Source organism: Pelodiscus sinensis, chromosome 6 (genome assembly GCF_049634645.1).
Source record: "Pelodiscus sinensis isolate JC-2024 chromosome 6, ASM4963464v1, whole genome shotgun sequence".
Lineage (NCBI taxonomy): Eukaryota > Metazoa > Chordata > Testudines > Trionychidae > Pelodiscus > Pelodiscus sinensis.
The window spans coordinates 33106120-33126402 of NC_134716.1; the positions used below are offsets into that span (position 1 = coordinate 33106120).

The 20283-nt window shown below is 39.7% G+C and overlaps 1 protein-coding gene across 2 annotated transcripts in view; it reads right to left on the minus strand.

The window, feature by feature from the left end:
- Positions 1–20283, minus strand: part of TRPM3 (transient receptor potential cation channel subfamily M member 3) — a 599368-nt gene that overhangs the window by 90555 nt on the left and 488530 nt on the right. For both annotated transcript variants that reach the window (XM_075931703.1, XM_075931702.1), the window contains exon 9: positions 2633–2705. In XM_075931703.1, coding sequence (XP_075787818.1) covers positions 2633–2705 — 73 coding nt within the window. The remainder of the gene's footprint in view (positions 1–2632; positions 2706–20283) is intronic.

Consider the following 20283-nt stretch of genomic DNA (forward strand, 5'->3'; position numbering starts at 1 on the left):
AAGTCAAACTTGAACCACCTGAAGACTTGATTAGGGAGAGAGAAGGTGTTATTTGCAGCTATGTTAGAACTAGAGGGAGCTCCCCATACTTCCCCCTTCTTTGTAAGCTATGTCACAGTCCTTCTTTTCATTCTTTGAGTCTCACAATACACCAGTTCATCAACCAAAGGAGCGGCTATTGATTATATAAGGCATTCATCTCCCTGCTCAGGCTGAGTGCTATTCTTTCACCACAAGCCCAGGGCAAGAGACCAGGAGAAATTCAGCCCTGGAATAAACAGGCACAATTCCCATTAACCATGTCAATCCAGTACTAATTTGGCCACGTTATCACACCCAAGTCTCCCATGCAGTACCATACTCCGCCAAATCCAGCGGTGGCAGCAGCTTGCCGACAGCTGTAGGAAACATTCATAGGCAACAGAATGGCACCCCAAAACTACCACCTGGCCTTCTGGTTCTTAATTCAGCACAGTGATTTAGCTGGCCTTGTTATCAGTCATGGGGGATCATATTTCTGGGATTCCATGCAAACATCAGACCATTTTTAAAAAAAAGAGGCGATCACATTTCATTATTTTCCATTTCAGGTAGAGTACAGAAACATTAGAAAGAGTTTGTTATCTGCATACTTTGACACTTTAGGACTGTAAAACATATGAAACCCGTCCTGCTCCTTGAATTTTAATACTATATAAATATAATAAACTTCTTGAATGTAAATACTATATAAATTACTCATATCGCCGTATGAAAGAAAGAGAACTTGGACCTTCTTCACAATGGACCTAGATACTGAGTTGTGCATTTGAAGCTTGTAGCAAGTGAGATGGCAGAAATGCTAGTTCTGGGGAACATGTGCTGTTTATAGATGGCAGTCACCCATTACAGTTTACATAATAAATATTACCAGAAATATTCCCAAAAGAATTACTTGATGTTTAGCAATATTGTTTAACTTTTCATCCAATGCAGATTGTGATAAAGAACAATGAGAGCAGTTCTAGATAGCTTATTTTTACTCTCTCTTTCTACAAAGATGAGCTTGATCCTCCAAACACCAGCTCAGACGAAGAACAGTTCTATTTTGCCTCAGAATCCCAGTTTAAATTATTTTTGTGTTTACAAGCAGATCTTTGTCACAAACTGCTTGAACCTTTTTTGATGCATCATACCATGAAATCGGTAGAACAATCATGTGCAGTAGGACTAATTGTGAGAGTGTCTGCAAGACTGAATCCAAAGTAAATCAAAACCTGCAAACATTTAAAAGCAAATAAACAGGTGACTTGCCATAATGCAATATTTTAAGCTTATTGAATAGAAGAACAGAGTATATGATCATTACCAGAAGCCTAGGTATCACATATGCTGGTGTCAGTTTGGAATAATTCCATTAAGAACCTAGCCCACTATCTCCCTGCTCTCTCTTATTTTCCTTCATAGAGTCGCCAAAGTTAGAGTTAAAGATGTAGTTTCCTCTTAAAATCTTGCCAATTTTACCTAAGCATATGAGGTTACCTCTATCTGAAGCCTCCAGTTGTATGCCTTTCTACTAATTATACGAAAGACTCTGAATACTGCCAATACTATGACTATCTGTCTGCAAACACTGATTGTTATCTAAGGTAAGTGGTAAGATTTTAAGGGCCACCACGTCTTCCCCAGTATTACAGCAAGTCTTCCAGTCCATTATTCTGCTGGTTCCCTAGAGAGCCCAAATGAATAACACAGAAGACAGATGGCTTTTTGCAGACTGTATCTTTGACATCTTTTGAGAAAGAGTCTATGTCAATTGACTAATTAAAGGTTGAAACTCTCTACTCCAGAACTCTCTGGTCCGGCAACATGTGTAGACCAGTATGATTTTAGTTATCTGTATGTCCACTTTTCATGGGTGTGGGTACGTTTCCTATGGTCCCATAAAGTTTGTTTATAGCCACCAGTCCTAGGCCTTGGTGCTCTCTGCTGTTATTTAGCTCTAATTCATCCCTAAATGTCCACTCACAGACCAGTACGTCGTGAATGTGTCGGTACGCTGATAGACAATATTGACCTCCTGTGGACCGAAGAATTTTCTGGTTTGGAACAGGTCAGGTCCTGAGGATGCTGGATTAGAGAGATTCAACCTGTACTTGGTGATTCATCATAATGTAAGCACACACCCCCATACAGTACATCTTACCTGCGTTTCTATGACTGTGCCACAAATTCTTTTTTTGGTTAAAATTGGTTCCAATTTTTTGGACAAACTATCAACTATTGTTTAAGAACCAATTACAAACACTAATTTACAATAGACCGTTATAAATTAGACAAATTATCAAGTACGTTTTACAGAGCATAGAGATAGCTGAATTTTATAGTTGAGCCTTCTTTTCTATGCACACTGATGTTTCCTTTGACATAGTTAGTACTGATCAAGGATTTTAGGAGAAGAAACAGGATGTTTTAAATGTTAATGCATGTATTACATTGCGAAGTCTGAGAAGCAGTTGAATTACTGTTTCCTCCTATAATTTATCATTTACATACTTTATACTCTGCCAGTATATGCAGGGTTATAGCACCTCAGAGACAGAATTAAAACATTTTGATTTTTCATGGACTGACTATGCAGTGAAACTATTACCTTTTAGCAGTGCTGTCAGGATAGCTAAATCAATGTCCTGGTGTCCTTCTGATCCCATGCGAAATACTGTAATCTGCAATTTGAGAAGACAATTCCACCATCAGAAACGTGTGCAGTTTTTGCTCATATAGAAATTAAAACAGTACATTTGATATGAAAAGACCCCCATGGTTGCAGACTGATCATCTAGACATAGTTATAGAGCAACAAGTATATTAGATGGCATTAACATGAATAAGATTTCTGTGCCATATAATTCACCACAGTAAATGCCATTATTGACCATACAATGGAACGTAGGCAGAATCTTTTGATTGAGAGCGACAGGGCCAAAATTGAGGAGGAAATTATATTCTTGTGTTAAACCCCAGTGCAATAATAAATTTGACCCATTAAATCTCATTTTAATTTATCGGGGATGAATTTGTGCAGTAAGCTTATAAGCAGAGAACAGAATTGATGGACCCTCGTTAAATGTTTATCATTCAGACCACAACCCTATTTAGCAGCATGATTTCAGACAGCAGAAAGATCACTGACCTAGTCATAAAATATGGACATTTCTGAAGTGGATACTAGACTGGTTGGCTGCTGGGGAGGAGGCATTAAAATCTTGTAATGAACCAATGAAATTCTATCACTGAATAACGATAGGGCTGGGTCCTTTCTCTTAGACCAGTCACTCTCTCATCATTGCCAGCCACAGAGCAGGAGCGGGGAGGGATAGTATTGTATGAGGTTGGGGAGAACCACCAAATAGTCACAGCACAACATCCTGACGTGACTTTGCGTTTTTGCATCAGTGGGTGATGACGTGGGGTTTGGATGATGCAATATCACCTAGCAAACATCTCCGCGTGTTATCAGAACGTTATGCTGTGTTCATTCTGTGGCTCTCGGTAATGCCACTGAACGTCACAGTCTCTTTCCTACTTGGGAAGGCCAAGTATTATGTCTATCCAATGTTTCAGGATTTGGAAACATTGAAACAAAGAGGTAACTGGGGATAATAGAAAAATAAACCACACATGGCAGAAGTCAACAAATGGTAGCTCAGAAAGCAGGCTGTAGCCACATGCCATGGAATCAGTACCAAGGTTGAAAAACCTATCACTGGGGTAAAAGCAGAAAGAAGCAATATTCACATAACTACACACAAAAAGCCCAACTCATTGAACCAAACAAACAATACCACTCCACCAAAATGGATTGCTGCTCTATTAAAAATAAAACAAAACTACAAACCTTTCATTACCATAACACTAAAAGAGGCCAGAGCCAAATGTAAAAAATGCAAACAAATTTAAAAATAGAGAGGCCATGTAAGCTGCTAGAAAAAGAGATTTACACAAAGCAAAACCCAAGGACTAAAAAGAGGGAAAGGAAAAAGATATAAATAATTAAATTAGAGATGGACTATGAAAGTGGCATTCAGATCCAGATCAGGTTTCGATCTAATCAGTACAAAATTTTGTCAGACTTTCGTTCCAAATGGTAGATGAGCCAGAGGATCAACTGATCTCATAAACTTTTAGTCATGCAGAATAGCTGAAATCTTCTGAGATGAACAGCCCTTGTCAGATTTCCACCATATTGGGACAAAATCTCAAGATAAAGGTTGTTATCCTGAGGTCTAGATGGCTATGGAATGAGCCAAAAACCATGGCATGGGTTTTGAGCCAGGGAAAATGGTTCATCTGTGACATCAGGCAAAAACACAACTTCTCTCTCTCATGTTCACAACACATATAGTTGTATGGAAGACAGCATGCAAACTAAAGTGATAATATGTTAGAGAAGAAAACAATAAGCAACACATGGTCCAAATCCTAGTGAGCACTTGCCATTCTCACTGTACTCAAAGAGGGTTGCAGATGCTCACTGTCAGTCATTACGGTTCCTATAAATCTATCTCCTCTATGTCTTAGTCTTCAAAACATCATCTGCCTTAAAAATTTTGCAGTTCTCCCACTCATAGCTCGGGGTGAGAGCTTCATTCCCTTGGCTCTCACTGTTATAACTTCAGCAGGTCTGACAGGCTACGTCTACACTGCAGCCTTTGTTGGCAGAGACAATGCAAATGAAGCGCTCACTAGCACTTCTCGCACTCTCAGTTGCATAGTCTCTTCCGATCCATTTTGTAGAAGAGGTTTTCGCACAAAAAAACCACAGTGTAGATGGGGCAAAAACCCCTTTTGTGCAAGATCCTGTGTACCTGCTCTTTTGAGGAATAATGGTTCTTGCACAAAAGGGGTTTTTTTTTTTTTTTTTTGCACAAAATGGCCAGGTCTATACTGTGTTTTTTTGCGCAAAAACTGACAAAGGCTGTAATGTAGACATAGCCACAGAGGCTCAGATCCTCTAATTCTCTTCCCTTCAAGAGCAATGACTGGTTATTAGAGTGACTAGACAGTCTCACTAAAGCAAAGTCTTATTTATTTAAATTAAAGGCATGCAAGAGAAAACAGTCTTTAAAACAATAAAACAAGACAATATTTAACAGTCGTCTCTCTGATGGAATTAAATTCCAGAAAGCTGGGTTCCTTCTATGAGTAGAGTTCTCATTATAGAACCAAGAAACTATTTTTACCAATGTCAGCAGTTTGTCATCAAGCTAGGTGGATTCAGATGTAATTTTTTTTCTGAGGTAATAATTACAAGGTTAAGGAAAAAGCTTTTGGAGGAATATTTTATACATCTCCATAGAACAAAGATCAGCAATATGTGCAAAACTGTCAGTAGCACAGCTGACTTTTGTACCTTGATGCACTGTGGTTGCTATTGGGCTGCTGTAATTCCTGGGCTGTTAATTAAAGAACGGGGCTGCATGTTCCTGTCAGCTTTTATTAGGAATACATCTGCACCTGTCACTCATTTGTTTTTTACCATCTCTCTCTAAGAAACAACAAAAGGGATAAAATAATACCTGGGAGAAGCAGAGAGATGAGGGGAAAAGGAGCCATGCCTGTGTAGAAATCATGAATTTTACTAATACCCATGTTTTCACCTTCTCAGAGATAAAGGATGAGGGGCCAGAAATGAACTGCATTGTAAAGAGGCTACTTAGCCATCCATTAGGGATTTTTACATGTGCTTTGCAGAGCTATGGATTGTTTAGGTGCCCATCAATTTCCACATTCCCAGGGATGAGCATTTAGGGCCAAATCCTGTGAGGCAAAACTCTCACTGAACCTGATAAATGCAAAGCATCCATAATACACACTGAAATAAAGCTGAATGATTCATGTTGAACACCTTTGCGATACAGGACTATAATGAAGGTTTTGGGTGAGCAAGGAGTTAGATAGAATATCCAAATCTTTTGCTCCCAATGTATCCACCAAGGAATAGAATGTCTCACATATCATTAATGTCTGTCTCCTGATTGCTACTATTTCCAGCTAGCCTAGTAGAGAAAATATTTTCAGTAGACTGAAAAGAAGAATTTTGATACTTTTAAAACCGCTCATTGACCACTTGGGGTAGTTAAAATTTGCACTGACATTTGCAGAGTAACCATTTCTAAGTACAGATAATAAAGGTAAGTGTCAGCGATGCAAAGATGGGCTTTCTAATGGTAATCACACTATTTCCCTCACTTGATGTGTATACATCATTCTCTCATTAAGATGAAAAGAGAACTGTACATCTAGGCATTGAGAAAAGCTAAACTTTTTGGGGGGCGATCAAATTTTATTTTATTTAAAGGAACTTTATTTAAGCTTAACTATTGGGTTGCTACCACAATTCTAAAATAATAGCACTTAGATCATAGGTTTGCAACAGACACTACTCCACAGTTCTTTGATGTTCACCTACATTTTTATTTTCTAAATTTTATTCCATTACTCTAATTATTTCACTTTATGGACCACTTTAAAGAATCCCACTGCCCCCTCAGTGTTTACATTCTTTTTACCTTACTGGTGGCTTAGTTATCATTTAATCAAGTCATGCAGTATATAGTTACTCTGTTTTATATATTATATTTATATTCTGAGGAGTCCTGTGACACTTTGAAGACTAACAATTTTATTTGAGTGTAAGCTTTCACGTACTGGAGCCCACTTTGTCAGATGCATGAAGTGAAAACTTCAGTTTGGTAGATTATATACAATCAAGAGAGAACAATCAAACATCCCTAAAACAGGAAACATACATTTTAAAGCATTTACTTACAGAGCTAACTAAAGTAAACATATTTTAAATGATATTTCAAAAAGAACTATATGCCTGTTCTTAAGACTGCATTATTTTTAATCTGGTAAGAGAAAAGAAGGGAAAAATGTATAGTATTATACAGCCTGGTATAGCCATTTGTCTGCTAACTGGAAAAAGGGAATTATTAGTCTAGACTCAGGATTTCACATTATGCTGACCTAGCTTTAACCACATCTTTAAACAGTTTTCCATTCTTCCAAACATGATTAAAACTGTATTAAAGAGAAAATTTCTGTTTTATCTACTCAGTTATTTCTTTTGACACTGAAAAATCATGTTCTTTTTCTGGTAGAAAGCAGAGAAGAAAAACCCAACCTTCCATTTTTCCTCTAGATTGAGCCACGTTATTTTCATTTGTAGCTGGGTGTTTGAATCTCTATTAACCTGAGTCCTTTTCAAGAAAATATGATTTGTGCTCGCTCTTGTTGTGGCTGCTGCTTTCATCTTCTGGAAATGTGGGTCTTGTTTACTGACATGCTCTGAGTCCTAAGGGGCCTAGGTTGAGGCATGAGGCCTGCTAGAGAAAAATGCAAGTTAAAATGAGAGCACAAGCCTTGTTAAATGGGAGTGAAGGGGTTTTTTTTCCTCTTTTTAAATAATGTTTTCTTGTCTTCACAAAAGTAAATAGCCTAGGTGAGAACAACACCTGAAGTGAGCTGCTAAATATTGCAGTTTGGTCCTAGAAACAGGAGCAGAGCCCCATTTCCAACAATGGGTGGCACTAACAAGTTGCAAAAGCAGCAGTAATGTACACTTGAATGACTGCAGTCTAATTCTATGCAAAGTCTCCTTGTGGCATCCTTGTTTTTCCTCTATGTGAAGAGCAAAACATTTATTTTCAGTGCAGATGATTTATACTTGATATTAGTGAAGGAATAAACATCTAATCTCTATGAAAGATAAAGCAGAGTGCCTCTCATTCTGTAGGCTCAACAGTAACATTCTTTAGGTGAGAAAGCTGCAGGAAAGCCGCATGTGTAGCACAGAACACAGCACTGCAAAGCTCCTTTCATGCAGGCATGGGGCAGGAGAGGGGGCGGTTTATGTGAAGTCACACAGGGTGGGTCCACTAGTCAAATTCCTCCATGAGTTTGATGGGGAAGGATAAACAATACCAGCCAGTGAATAGATACAGTTCCAGATGGTATTGTCCCCTCTCTGCTCCCACAAAACCTGCCCTGTACATGGACCAGGATTCACCTCCTAAAATATTACAAAAAGAGAAAGCCTGTGAAGCTTCTTTTTCTCCCAAGTGTGGATTTTACTGAATGCATGTTAATGTGACCAGCATTATCCTCTCAAGACAACTAGATGTGTTCTAATCCTTCCTAAGAAAAAGTAATGGGAGGTCACTGAACCAAACCAGACTATCTCTGCAAGCCCAATGATCACAGCACACTGTGACACTTGCTAGCTGTAACTGAAGTCCAGTAGGGTGGTAAACTCGTTTTCAGGCAAGAAACCAAAATAGAAACCAAGGTAGGGGCAGGATAGAAAGCAATTAGGGGGAAAAACTGCTCTGCCCTCAGAATTCTTCGCCAAAACAGTCATTTTAAATCAGCACTGTTTTTTCCCTAGTGAAAACTCCCTTCTTTCTTGACTGATTCCCTTTTTTCTTCCCCTTCTCTGAGCAATTCCTGCCTCATCATAGTAGGTTTTATCTAATATGATGTGCCCCATTGGTTAACAGCCTTAACCGAGATTCGGCATTGCAGTTCTGCAAACAACAGTAGAGTGTTTCATTCTAGCTGAAGGCATCCTCGCAAATACTGACATTCAAAAATGATTTACATCACTAAAGAATATATGCTGCATCAGGAGTTACATATACAGCATTTCCCAGATGACATGTTTACACAACACATATATGTTATTTTGCAGTGCCTGTTTGCAAGACACACAGACCAGACGTGCACACTATGGGGACTATTGATAATTTGGGTTAAGTGTTTAAAACACGTCAGTTTACAGTAGTCTTGCTGGAATATTTTGGATTCTTAGAACACTGGCAAATTACCAAAAAAAAGGGGGGGGAGGCACTCTAAACTGGTAACTTTTGTGACATACACAGGCAACAAATGTATGCTGTGAAGAGAGGCCGTTTCATTCACACAATTTTACTGTATGAAATGTCAACAAAATGGCTATTTTTCTTAAGGAAAACGTGTAGTTACATACAGAAAAATTTCCTCTATTTTTTATTCAAACATTTTGTTGCTCAATATAGACACAACCTTCCTTAAGAAAAGCTACATCTTAGTGCAGTGGTAATCAAACCCAGCAGTGATCAGCAGTACTCAAAGAACCACAATAGTGTGAATTCAGTGTTTCATTTACTATAGTGATATATATTCATATTTAAACAGCACAACAGGGAAAATGTTTTGTGTTATTCTCACAGAAAAATGACTGAACAAGTAGTATAATGTTATCAGTTAGAATTTGCAAAGAACATAGTAAAAGCATCTTGATTGGTTAATAACTTTGGTTAAAAATTGAATCACACAGGGTACGTCTACATAGCAGGGCTAAATCCGAAATAAGCTGCACAGCTTGAGCTACATCAATTGCATAGCTTAAGCTGAAATAGCTTATTTTGGCTTTTGGTGCTGTCTACAGAGCAAGAAGTCTGAGAAAAGAGTACTCTTCCTCTAACTTCCCTTAAACCTCATAAAATGAGGATACAGGAGTAAGAAGTCCTCTGGCTGGACATTATTTTGACATTATGTCAAAATAACTGCTTGTGTGTAGATGCGGACTATGTTATTTTGGAACAACGCTGCTGTGTAGATGTACCCACTGTGTTTAAATATCATGTGCTATAAAGAGCTGCAGGAGATGAGACACTTGCGGCTCATGAGCCTCAGTCTAAGGGCATGTCTCCACTTCTGGGAAGATCGACACTGTGGAGGTCGATCTTCCAGCATTCAATGTAGTGGGTCTAGTAAGGACCAGAAGCCCATAGTGGGGATATGCATGGACTGTAGAGCCATGTTTGTGTGGATCCACTAGCTCCAGTTCCTTGTACAATTGACACAGAGGGACTGCAGCCACTATTCCAGCCCCCTTCCCCTCCTCCCCAGGTGTACCATACACCAGAGCCTGAATGTTCAGGAGCAGAATGTTCTGGAAGGAGCAGAAGCAGCAGTAGTTACATGTAGCAGTCACAACTCTACACCAGATTATGCATCTCTGGAGCATGGAATGTGAATGAATAAATTTGGTTTTGGCAAATGTTAAGAAACAAAGATTCTTTGGGCCATGGATGCATTTCATTCTTTTCCTGGCCACTCAACGTGACCCTCCTCATCACAGCACGTCTTCTGTTGTAACTATCCCAGACATCTGTCATAAGGGTGGCTAGGGCTGCTACCGCTAAAATACAAAACATACAAATGGAACATCTGGAAAGATCCTGAGGCCAAAAAATGGGTCAGCTGGCAGCGTTTATTGAGTATCTTTAGAGGTTTCCTGAGTCAGCTACTTCAAAAGAGGGTTGATCCTGGGATAACCTGGACAGGAAACCCAGGAATGGCTTAAGAACAAGGCAAAGCACGGTGTCTGCCCCCCCCCCTCCCCTAGCATCTGACTGCATGATTCTGCTATGCCTGCTGCACATGCCAGCAGGAAGAGCTTGGGAATGAATAGGTGTCCCCAACATGGCAGTGCAGCCTCATTTTTAAAACGTCGACTTTAATTTGGGCTGATATAGTAAATTGCAGCCATCCAATAAGGAGCGGAAAGGACTGAAATAAGCTCAGATTTCTAGCTGCTGTCAATTTGAAGAGAGAGGAAATAATAATGCCTTAGCAGAGCGGACACAGCACACAGCTACACAGAAAAACATTTTACTCCGCGTCTCGGGGGAGAAAGCCCAGAAGCACAGCAGCAAATTTATTCTTTATATCTCAGACTGATGGTGCCTGCTGTCAAACCTAGGGACAGCTGAGGATACAGGCTAAGCTGCAGCAGCAAGTGACGTGCACAGGGAGAGCAGCCACCAGTATATCTTCTATCATATTACAGCCTATTAAATGCATTAAGACATGGCAGGATATTCATCCTTTTAGACAGAGGTTATATTTTTCTACCTTCATTTTACTATGACTATTTTTGGGGGTAGGTGTGGAAGGGAATGTCTAGTGAGCCAATATTAATTCCAAATGATGTTCCTGTTCTGTCTTTGAATATATTGCTAGTGCCTTCTCTCACCTCTTCTTAACATAGAACAGTATGTCAGTGACATATAATTACATATACCTGGAAGAAAAATCAGCACTGTTTGCAGTGGAGCAGGGAGGGGTAATATATTCTGAAATTCTCCTGTTTCTCATCCTCAAACGGGTTCTACAGAGTAGTCAGACCATTCCAGTACATTTTAGCATTTATAACTCAGCTTGTTCTGCCTGATTATTCCCCTGACACTTGGAGCAGAATCAGAGTTTAGTAAAACAAGCCATTTAAGGTGGCCAGCTTGACAATGCCTGAGAACTGTGGAAATTAATAATCCTATGTAACTGGGCTAAAAATCTGTCTGGGACAGAGGTACAGCTTATATTAAAGCACTGTGAATTGGTGAACAGGTGGGTGAAGACAAGATGGTGGTCAAATTGGGAAAATTCAGCAAAGAAGAGAGAGTAAAGTGTTTAGAGATAATCAGATCTAGTCAGTGGCCACCTTGGTGAGTGAATTGATCCAGGGTTGCAGGTCAAAAGAGGAGGTGAGGACAAGCAACTGAGGAGAACATTGTCAGAACATTAGCTGTAAAAGTTCTGAGTTTACCCTGTAGCATGAGAATTCTTTGCATTTTTTGTTGACAGTCCTCAGACTGACAACATGGAGAAAAGCAGGAAAGCATACAACAAAAGTGCTCATATAGGGAAATGGTTCCTCTGAAAAGCACAATGCATACAGATCTAGTCAAAATTCTGAAATATACAAAAGTGTGAATGTTGGCTTTGTTCACCTCTAACTTGATTTCCTTTGTGGTTCAACACAGTCACGGATACGTCAACCACCCTATAATGGGGTGTGTGTGAAACTTTCACATCTCCATCTCTGTGTCTAGAACTTATACCTCTGTTATCAAGCATATCAATTGACAAATCCGTATAAAAAGTTAGATTATCAAACTTTTTTTTTCTCATTTTAACCCTGCCAGTGTTACCAGTCTTTTGACTAGAAATTTCATTTTTTTGGAAGGAACAGATGGGCAAATCAGATGGTTGTGGAAACAACACTTCCAGAAACCCTTTGTACTTGTTTAGCACTTTCCATGAAAGGATCTCATAGCATTTTACTAACTCTAACAAATTAGGTCTCAATTTCTTGGTTAAGTTGTACACAGTGTTCTGTCTCTTTTAATAGATGAGGAAAGTTGAACACATTGAGTAACCTGCTCAAGGCCACATAGCAAGGAATTGGCAGAGCAGAGGAATATAATCTAGACATCTGATTCCATCTCCTATGCTAAACCATGTTTATACATAGACAGTGCATGAATACAAACACAAGGAATGTGTTTCCACAGAGCTGGGAATTTCAGAAATGGAATAAGGTGGGCAGGGGAAGTAAAGTGTCTTTAGGTGAAGAGACACGAATATTTAAAAAAGTGCAGAGTAATTCCTGGCCTCATCACATTGACTCTGGGACATAATGTCAAACAAATATCTTGTTTAATTTTTAAAATGCTAAAGGAACAACCTTCATTTCTTATGCTTTAGAGACAAGGTGAGTTCGTTAGCTGCCCTGAATCTGACTATAGACAAAATCAAGCTTCCTTCCAAGGCTTTTCTACAAATAAAAAGTGACTTAAATAGGTTGATGTTAAAATGGGAATTGAGTGGCATAGTGAATTAAATATTGAAGTTTAACCTCTTGGAAGGTAGTCTGACTTCTGAACAACAGGAATTTTGAAGGGTTTAAAAGAGACGTATTGCAGATAATTAACCCCAATGGAGACTAAAAGATTACTATCACTGTCCCACTTATTCCAGAAAAATCAGGCACTGCTCCCAGGACATGTCTGGAAGAAGCTTTTTGTAGTACTTTTTTAGAGGAGAAAGTGCACCGAAACTATTGCCTTTTTACATTGGTGCATATTTTGGAAAGGCTTCAGAGAACAATGAAGCAACGGGCCTCTCTTCCACGGAGAGAGGTATTTTGGTTTAGCTGGTAAGACTTGTGGTGGTTATTCCCTATCCTTGGGTCTGTGGTGCATTTGCTGACCAGTCTTGGAAAAAAAAAAAAACTTTATAGGTAACTGTAAAAGCAAGTCAAGCAAGTTAATGCCACACTGGGCTTTCACTGAAAGAGTCTTGGCCTAAAACATCTCTTTTCCACACCTGTTAAAGAACTTTAAAATTGGACTGGTATTCGAGCAGGATTTAAATATGGAAGCCATGAGCAGGGCTATGGGTTAGCCAGAGATCTAGAACTGAAGTACTAGTGCTTTAAGGGAATAAAGCTTTACTAAGTAAATGCCCATAGCTGTAGGTACTAGAAATATATTGTCTGAATGTTATTATTTTAAATAATTTTGTCTGCATTCCTCCCATGCACTGCTTTGAAACTGACCGAATCAGCCGTTACGCCTCCTGCTTTTAACTGAAACTGGAAAAATTAGCTTCAGACACAGGAGAGAATGGAAGGTTCAGTGGCTAGGGCACTATCTTGCCACTTGCGAGGTCCAGTTTAATGCTCTTGCTCAGCCCTCAAACTCTGCTCTTGCTTTTTAACCCCCCCCCCCCCAAATCCCATATAATACATGAGTATGCAGATTATTTTTCATTACAAAATTTGTGTAAATATTCCATATTTTGACTGATAACAAAATCAGACTGGCTGAGGCAGGAACATATAATCAGAAATAGCTATGAATTATTACCTTCCAAGCTGGTTAACAGTCCTTTTGAACTACTGATCAGTTAAGCAACTGGAACAGACCAGTTCATTATGATGATGATGATGATGATGATGATGGAGATGGATGATGAATTTATAGTGTAGAAATTTACATTGCACTTTAGAAACACTGGTCTCCCTCCTGTAAAACACAGCATGAGACATGCCTGCCATGTTCATGCACAGACCTGCCAAAGGTGTTTATACAATTCCTAGTATAACAGGGTCCTGGTCCATGATTAGGTCTCCTATATGCTGTTGCAATGCAAAGAAGTAATAAACAATAAGGCTTTGTGTAGGTGCATCAGTCCATCTGGTCCAAGAGCTATTACCTGCCTAAAGAGCTCAGAGTAAGAAAGAGAAACACATACTCAGGGCTACAGATCAGGACAGAGATGGTAAGGATGAGAGGATTACTGACAAATAGAGGCAAGGAGAAGAAGGGACTGCTTGAGGAGGTGGGTTTTCCTGAGGGAACTGGAAAAGGTAAAGATATCTGGAATAATTGGACATACCCATTAAAGGCCTGGGCACATAAATGAACAATGAACACAACATATAAACTGCACAATGTCCCAGGCCATCCCAGATTTCTAGTCCCAGAACCTGGTCAGTTTCTGCATCCTCATGTAAAACATTCTTCTCTCCTCCCAAAGGGAAGATCAATGCTACGGCAGTCAATCTTCCAGCATTAAATTTAGTAAATCTAGTAAAGACCTGCTAAATCGAATGCTGAGGGTGCCCCTATCAGTGCTGGTTCTCCTGCTCCTTGTGAGGAGGAAGGGAAGTCAACGAGAGCATTTCTTCCATTGACCTCCTACTGTGAGGATGGCACTGAAGTTTGTCTTAAAGTATGTTGACTCCAGATATGTTTTTTTATGCAGCTGGAATTGTGAACCTTACACCAACTTTCCCCCATGCTGAGGACCTGGCCTTGTTTTCTTTATTGAAATTACAGATAAACAAGGCTGTAAAATGATAGAAAGTGATCTCTCCTGAAATGTTTGCTAATGCTACAAGAAACATAGTATGTGTTAGCAAATCTGTGCTTTAAGTGGCAACAGAAACTATTAAATTTAATTTTCCCGACTGTAATTTTTGTCAGAGTGTGTGCAAAAATAAAAGCACATGGTTTCTACTAGATTAAAACCACTTATTATGAGCTAGTTTCATTTGAATTAAAAGTATGAGAAATGCATATCAGATCAAATGAAAGACATTTACTGAATGAAATTAATAGTCAGAGATTTTACCTAGCACTTCAAAGTTCCCTGAGTTAACAAGGAGTATTTTTATTGGTCTTTAAATATTAATAGTGGGGATTGGATAGAAGAAGTTCATGAGATCAGATCTAGTTTATACTAGAGACTGACATTCTTGTGTTTTTTTTTCAAGTTGCAAAACAACTGCTGTGATAAAATACCACAATGATTACCTTGCAAACTAACTGGTTGTTTTTTTATGAAATGATAAGAAATAAAATTGCAACAAACTGTTTCATAAACACCTAGTATTTTAATTATGTCTCATTAAAGTATATGGAAAAGCCTAATTGACTTTAATGGAAACAGTCCCAAATCTTTACAACTAGCTTACAATTTTGAAGAAGCATTTCTCCAGAAGAAAAAGGAGCCAGATAAGCTAGGTAGCAAATAAAACACAGTGAAAACCACTATTAGTCAGATCCTGCACCCCTTATTTATGCAGATAGTGCTTACTTATTAGAATAGTTCTCTTGAAGTCAGCATGGTCACTGACTTCAATAGGACCGGGAGAGAAGACCTGCTTATGTGAGTAATGGCAGCAGGAACTGGTGATAAATCTCACTGAAATCAATGGGATGTGGTCATATGCTATGGTGTTTCCCTGAATGGGATCAGGCTTAGCTACCTTCCTGTACCCAAGATTTAATTTCTGCTAAGCCCTAGCATCCTCAATTTGCATTAGTATTAAGGAAAGTTGCAGGTTAGTCCCTTCCATTTAGATGCAGAAGAACTAGATAATTTCATATTAGCAATTTCATGTTAAAAAGTTCACGTTTTGATGGACTAAAGGCCTGTTGTTCTAACACCTAGTAAATCACTGCTACCTTGAAAAGATGTTCACTTTCTTCAGATCTTCATTGCCAAATTATATGTTCAACAGAGTAGCTATCATCCTCCAGAAAATCAGATTTTACTGCTCATAAATATGGTACCTCCTTTTCCTGCTCCAGTACAAAAATGTCATCAGCTATCAAGAATTTTATCTAAAATAATTTATTTGTTAACTTGTGTTTGAAAGCTAATTTTTTATACTGCAGCTAAATAAATATTTCAGACTTTGGGAAAGTGTCAGAAGGAGGGGAAGATATAATAGTTTAATGAAGCATTAAAATCTACTGACCAAGAAATAATAAAGAATAAATATAAATAGCATTTCTGACCTGTGGTAATGAGCTGAAAATTGTGTTTGTGAACAGTGCCTAATCAGACTGCAAACTCAGTTAGTCTGATCCAGCAAGCTCCTAAGTATGACTGTCTTCATTGGGAGCAGATTGTTCTCAGTATCTCACAGGGTCAGGTTCATTGCCTGTACCCATTGTCCTAGAAACTTTGTTAGGATGGTTATTTTCTTATTATTATTCACGTAGGCTACGTCTACACTGGCCCCAAATTCCAGAAAAGTCATGCAAAGCAGGTAAGTCAGAATAGGGAAATCCGCGGGGGATTTAAATATCCCCCGCGGATTTAAATAAACATGTCCGCCGCTTTTTTTCCGGCTTGGGGAAAAGCCGGAAAAAAGCGTCTAGACTGGCGCGATCCTCCGGAATAAAGCCCTTTTCTGGAGGATCTCTTATACCTTCCTTCAGGTAGGAATAAGAGATCCTCCGGAAAAGGGCTTTATTCCGGAGGATCGCGTCAGTCTAGACGCTTTTTTCCGGCTTTTCCCCAAGCCGGAAAAAAAGCGGCGGACATGTTTATTTAAATCCGCGGGGGATATTTAAATCCCCCGCGGATTTCCCTATTCTGACTTACCTGCTTTGCATGACTTTTCCGGAATTTGGGGCCAGTGTAGACGTAGCCCTAGTGTATGTCTACACTTGCACCCTCTTTTGAGGGAGGGATGCAAATGTGGACATTCGAAATTGTACACGAAGCTGCAATTTAACTATTCTGTGCTTCATTTGCATAGTCGCAGACGGGCGCTATTTCTCAATAGCGCTATTTCACCAAAAAACCCAGGGTTATTACGAGGGAAAACCCTTCCCTCAAAATAACCCTTACTCCTCAAAAAATGAGGTTTAAGGGTTATTTCGAGGGAAGGGTTTTCCCTCGAAATAACCCCGGGTTTTTTTTGCGAAATAGAGCTATTGCGAAATAGCAGCTGTCCACGAATATGCAAATGAAGTACGGGATACTTCACTTCCGGCTTCATGTACAATTTTAAATGTCTCCATTTGCATCCCTCCCTCGAAAGAGGGTGCAAGTGTAGACATACCCTTAATCACATCAATGGGAGTTGGTGGCTCTTGTTCTTCATCTCCAAATGTTCTTTATATTTTCCCAAGCTGATGCCACCCTTTTTCATTTCCATCTGCAGTTATTCTGGGTCTTTCTCTCATGACTACTAGCTCTTGTTCTGTCTGGAACATACCCCACATCTCAGGGTCTCAAATGACCCAGCTATCTCATTCGATATTTTCCATGATGGTGGCTACCTGCATCATCGTTTGTATCATTCCACTGAGTAGTCCTTCCCATCAGGAAAGATCTTGGTCTAACAAACTCTTGAAAGACAAAAATCTCCATTCATACAATAATTACGAAGGAAGAAAATTAGACTTTTCCCATGGCATTTGAGTAATATAAATAACAGATGGGCTGCATCTAAACCCTGTATCTGTAGAAAAATATGGATCTGGGTATAAGTGTGAACTTTATTGCATGAGAGACCAGTACCTTGGATATTTACATCTCTGAGTTTTAGAAAAGTTTGGATCCATCTCCGGTTGAGAGAAAAGCCAACGAACAGCCAGTAAAATCTCTATGCAGAGTGAACCTCTGTTCTGAACTCAGCTCATTGTGCCTGGATATTCCAGCATGACTTGTTGATTTGTTAATGTTAGAATAACTAATGGCACAACCACCTTGTGTGCCAAGTGTCAATTCAGAATAAATGTTTAATTGTCAGATTATACATAATGAAAATAAGGGGGATTATAATGGGAACCTAGCTCCAGTCTTCATTATAGCAGCACAGTGGTTGCCACTAAAGTAAATGAAAACATGGCAGGAAAGAAAGGGGGGAAAAGATTTCATTATTCATGGATGTCAAATAGAGATGGGATTCTCTTGTTTCACATTGGCAAGAGACAAATTAAATCTTACATTGTGGCTCCTTAACATTCACAAGACAGTTTCTTCTTAGTAGGCATTAGCTTGCAGCCACTATTTATAATTTCTTCCTTACATGAACTCTTTTTATACCTGAGTAATATAACAGCGGTGCCACTCAGCTAAGACAGTGTCAGCATTTTAAAAATGTCACTTGAAATACTCAGAAGTTTTACTTCAGCCATAAAATGTCCTCGATAGTAGTAACAACACTGAACCTTTTTCCAGCATTCATGTATGTGTGTTTCTATGTTACATGTCACCACAGGTTTTGTGGATATGTCTACATTGCAGTGTAAGTCCAGGGTTAGTGGAATTTGAGTTAGCAGACTTGGATTTTGTTAACCTAGGGCTTGAACACCTCTGCTTATTTGTAGCTCTACATTAGGAATTGCTGAATGATAGGGCCCAGCATTTACACTGCATTATGTAGGTTTAAGTCTAGTCACCAATATTCTCAGCTTCCTAGCTCCTACCCAAACTATGGCTGTTGTAACCCTTTATTTGAGTGCAGTGTCAGAAAACTTGACTGTTCAGAGCACAAAAAAAGGCAGACTGTGGAATGGTGGGATACTTTTGATGGATTCCCAGAGCATATGTCCAGTGGGGTTGCATCTATACTGCAAAGAAATAGGACTTGAATGCTGACTCCTATTTCAGCTCAGACTTTCCTCCCCCATGCGATGGTATGTTTGATCTCAGGGTTAGTGGTATGTGTGTGTAGATGAAGGCAGGGTTAGTATTGAGCCTGAGTTCGACCACCAGGCTTGCATGGCAGTATAGACTTACCCTGTGTGTCTGTATTTCAGCATATAGGGCCCAACCCAAAGTAAGGATGTTAAATATTGATTAATTTACTAGTCAGTAGTCGATGGAATTTCTATCGACTACTCGACTAGTCGATAAGCACTTCCGCGTTCCTCCTTTGAAATGTGCATTTCAAAGTTGGAACTCCGCATGGAGCCCGGAGTCAGCGGGAAGTCTCGCTGGCCCTGGGATGCACACGGGTGCCAGCTTTGAAATGTACAAGAGTCCCCAGCAGGACTCAAAGCGGAAACACCCGCATGGAGCCTGGGTTCAGTGGGGGACTCAAAGTCCCCAGCTGACCCTGGACTCCATGCAGTGCTGCTGCTTTCAAATGCTGCGCGGAGCCTGGGTCAACTGGGGATTCCCCAGCTGATCCCAAGCTTTATGCAGCATTTCCATGGAACCCAGGGTCAGCTGGGTTTGAAATGCTGAATGGAGCCCAAAGTCAACTGGGGAGTCCTGAGCTGATCCTGGGGTCTGTGGAAATGCCACGCAGAAACCGGGGTCTGTGGAAATGGAGCTAGTTCCCAGCTGACCCCAGGTTCTGTGATGTGCTGTTGCTTTGAAACGCCAAGGTGGCGTTGCAAAGGGGCAGCACCGCAGAGCTGATCCTGTGCTTCATGTAGTGCTGCCCATTTGAAACCTCATGGCTGCATTTCAAAGTGGCAGCGCTGGACAGCTGATCCTGGGCTCCGTGAAGTGCTGCCACTTTGAAGTAACCCCTTTTTCTCTCCCTTTCCTGCCTCTATCTAATAGCGGTAGCAAGGGGAGAGGGGAGCGACTATTCAACTCAACTATCTGATAAGCATTTGCTTGTCGGATAGTCGACTTGTCCCTAACATCCTTAAACCAAAGCCCACTGAAGTGAATGGGACTCTTGCACTGAATCAGGCCAATGGTGTTTTATGGGCCAAAGTCAGTTGCCATTGAAATCAGGGGAAGTTTTTCCATTGACTTTGATGGAATAGGATTAGCTAAATCCTCAAACTGCTTTACAAACAATAACTAATTAGAAATAATGAGTATACCTGTGGCACCTTAGAGACCAACAAAAAATATAGATAGTATCATGAGCTTTCGTGGGCAAAACCCACTTCTTCAGCTGAGATGACATTGAGTCATCCCAATTCATCTGAAGCGGGTTTTATGTATTTTTACATATCTATGTATTTTTGTTAGCCTCTAAGCTATGTCTAGACTACAGAGTTTTTTTTTTTTTTAAAAGTAGCCTTTTTTCAAAAGAATTTCACCTGCGTCTAGACTGCCATCACGTTCTTTCTAAATTAAATTAAAAGAATGTAGCATTTTTTTTGACAGCGGTAAACCTCATTTTACAAGGAAGAA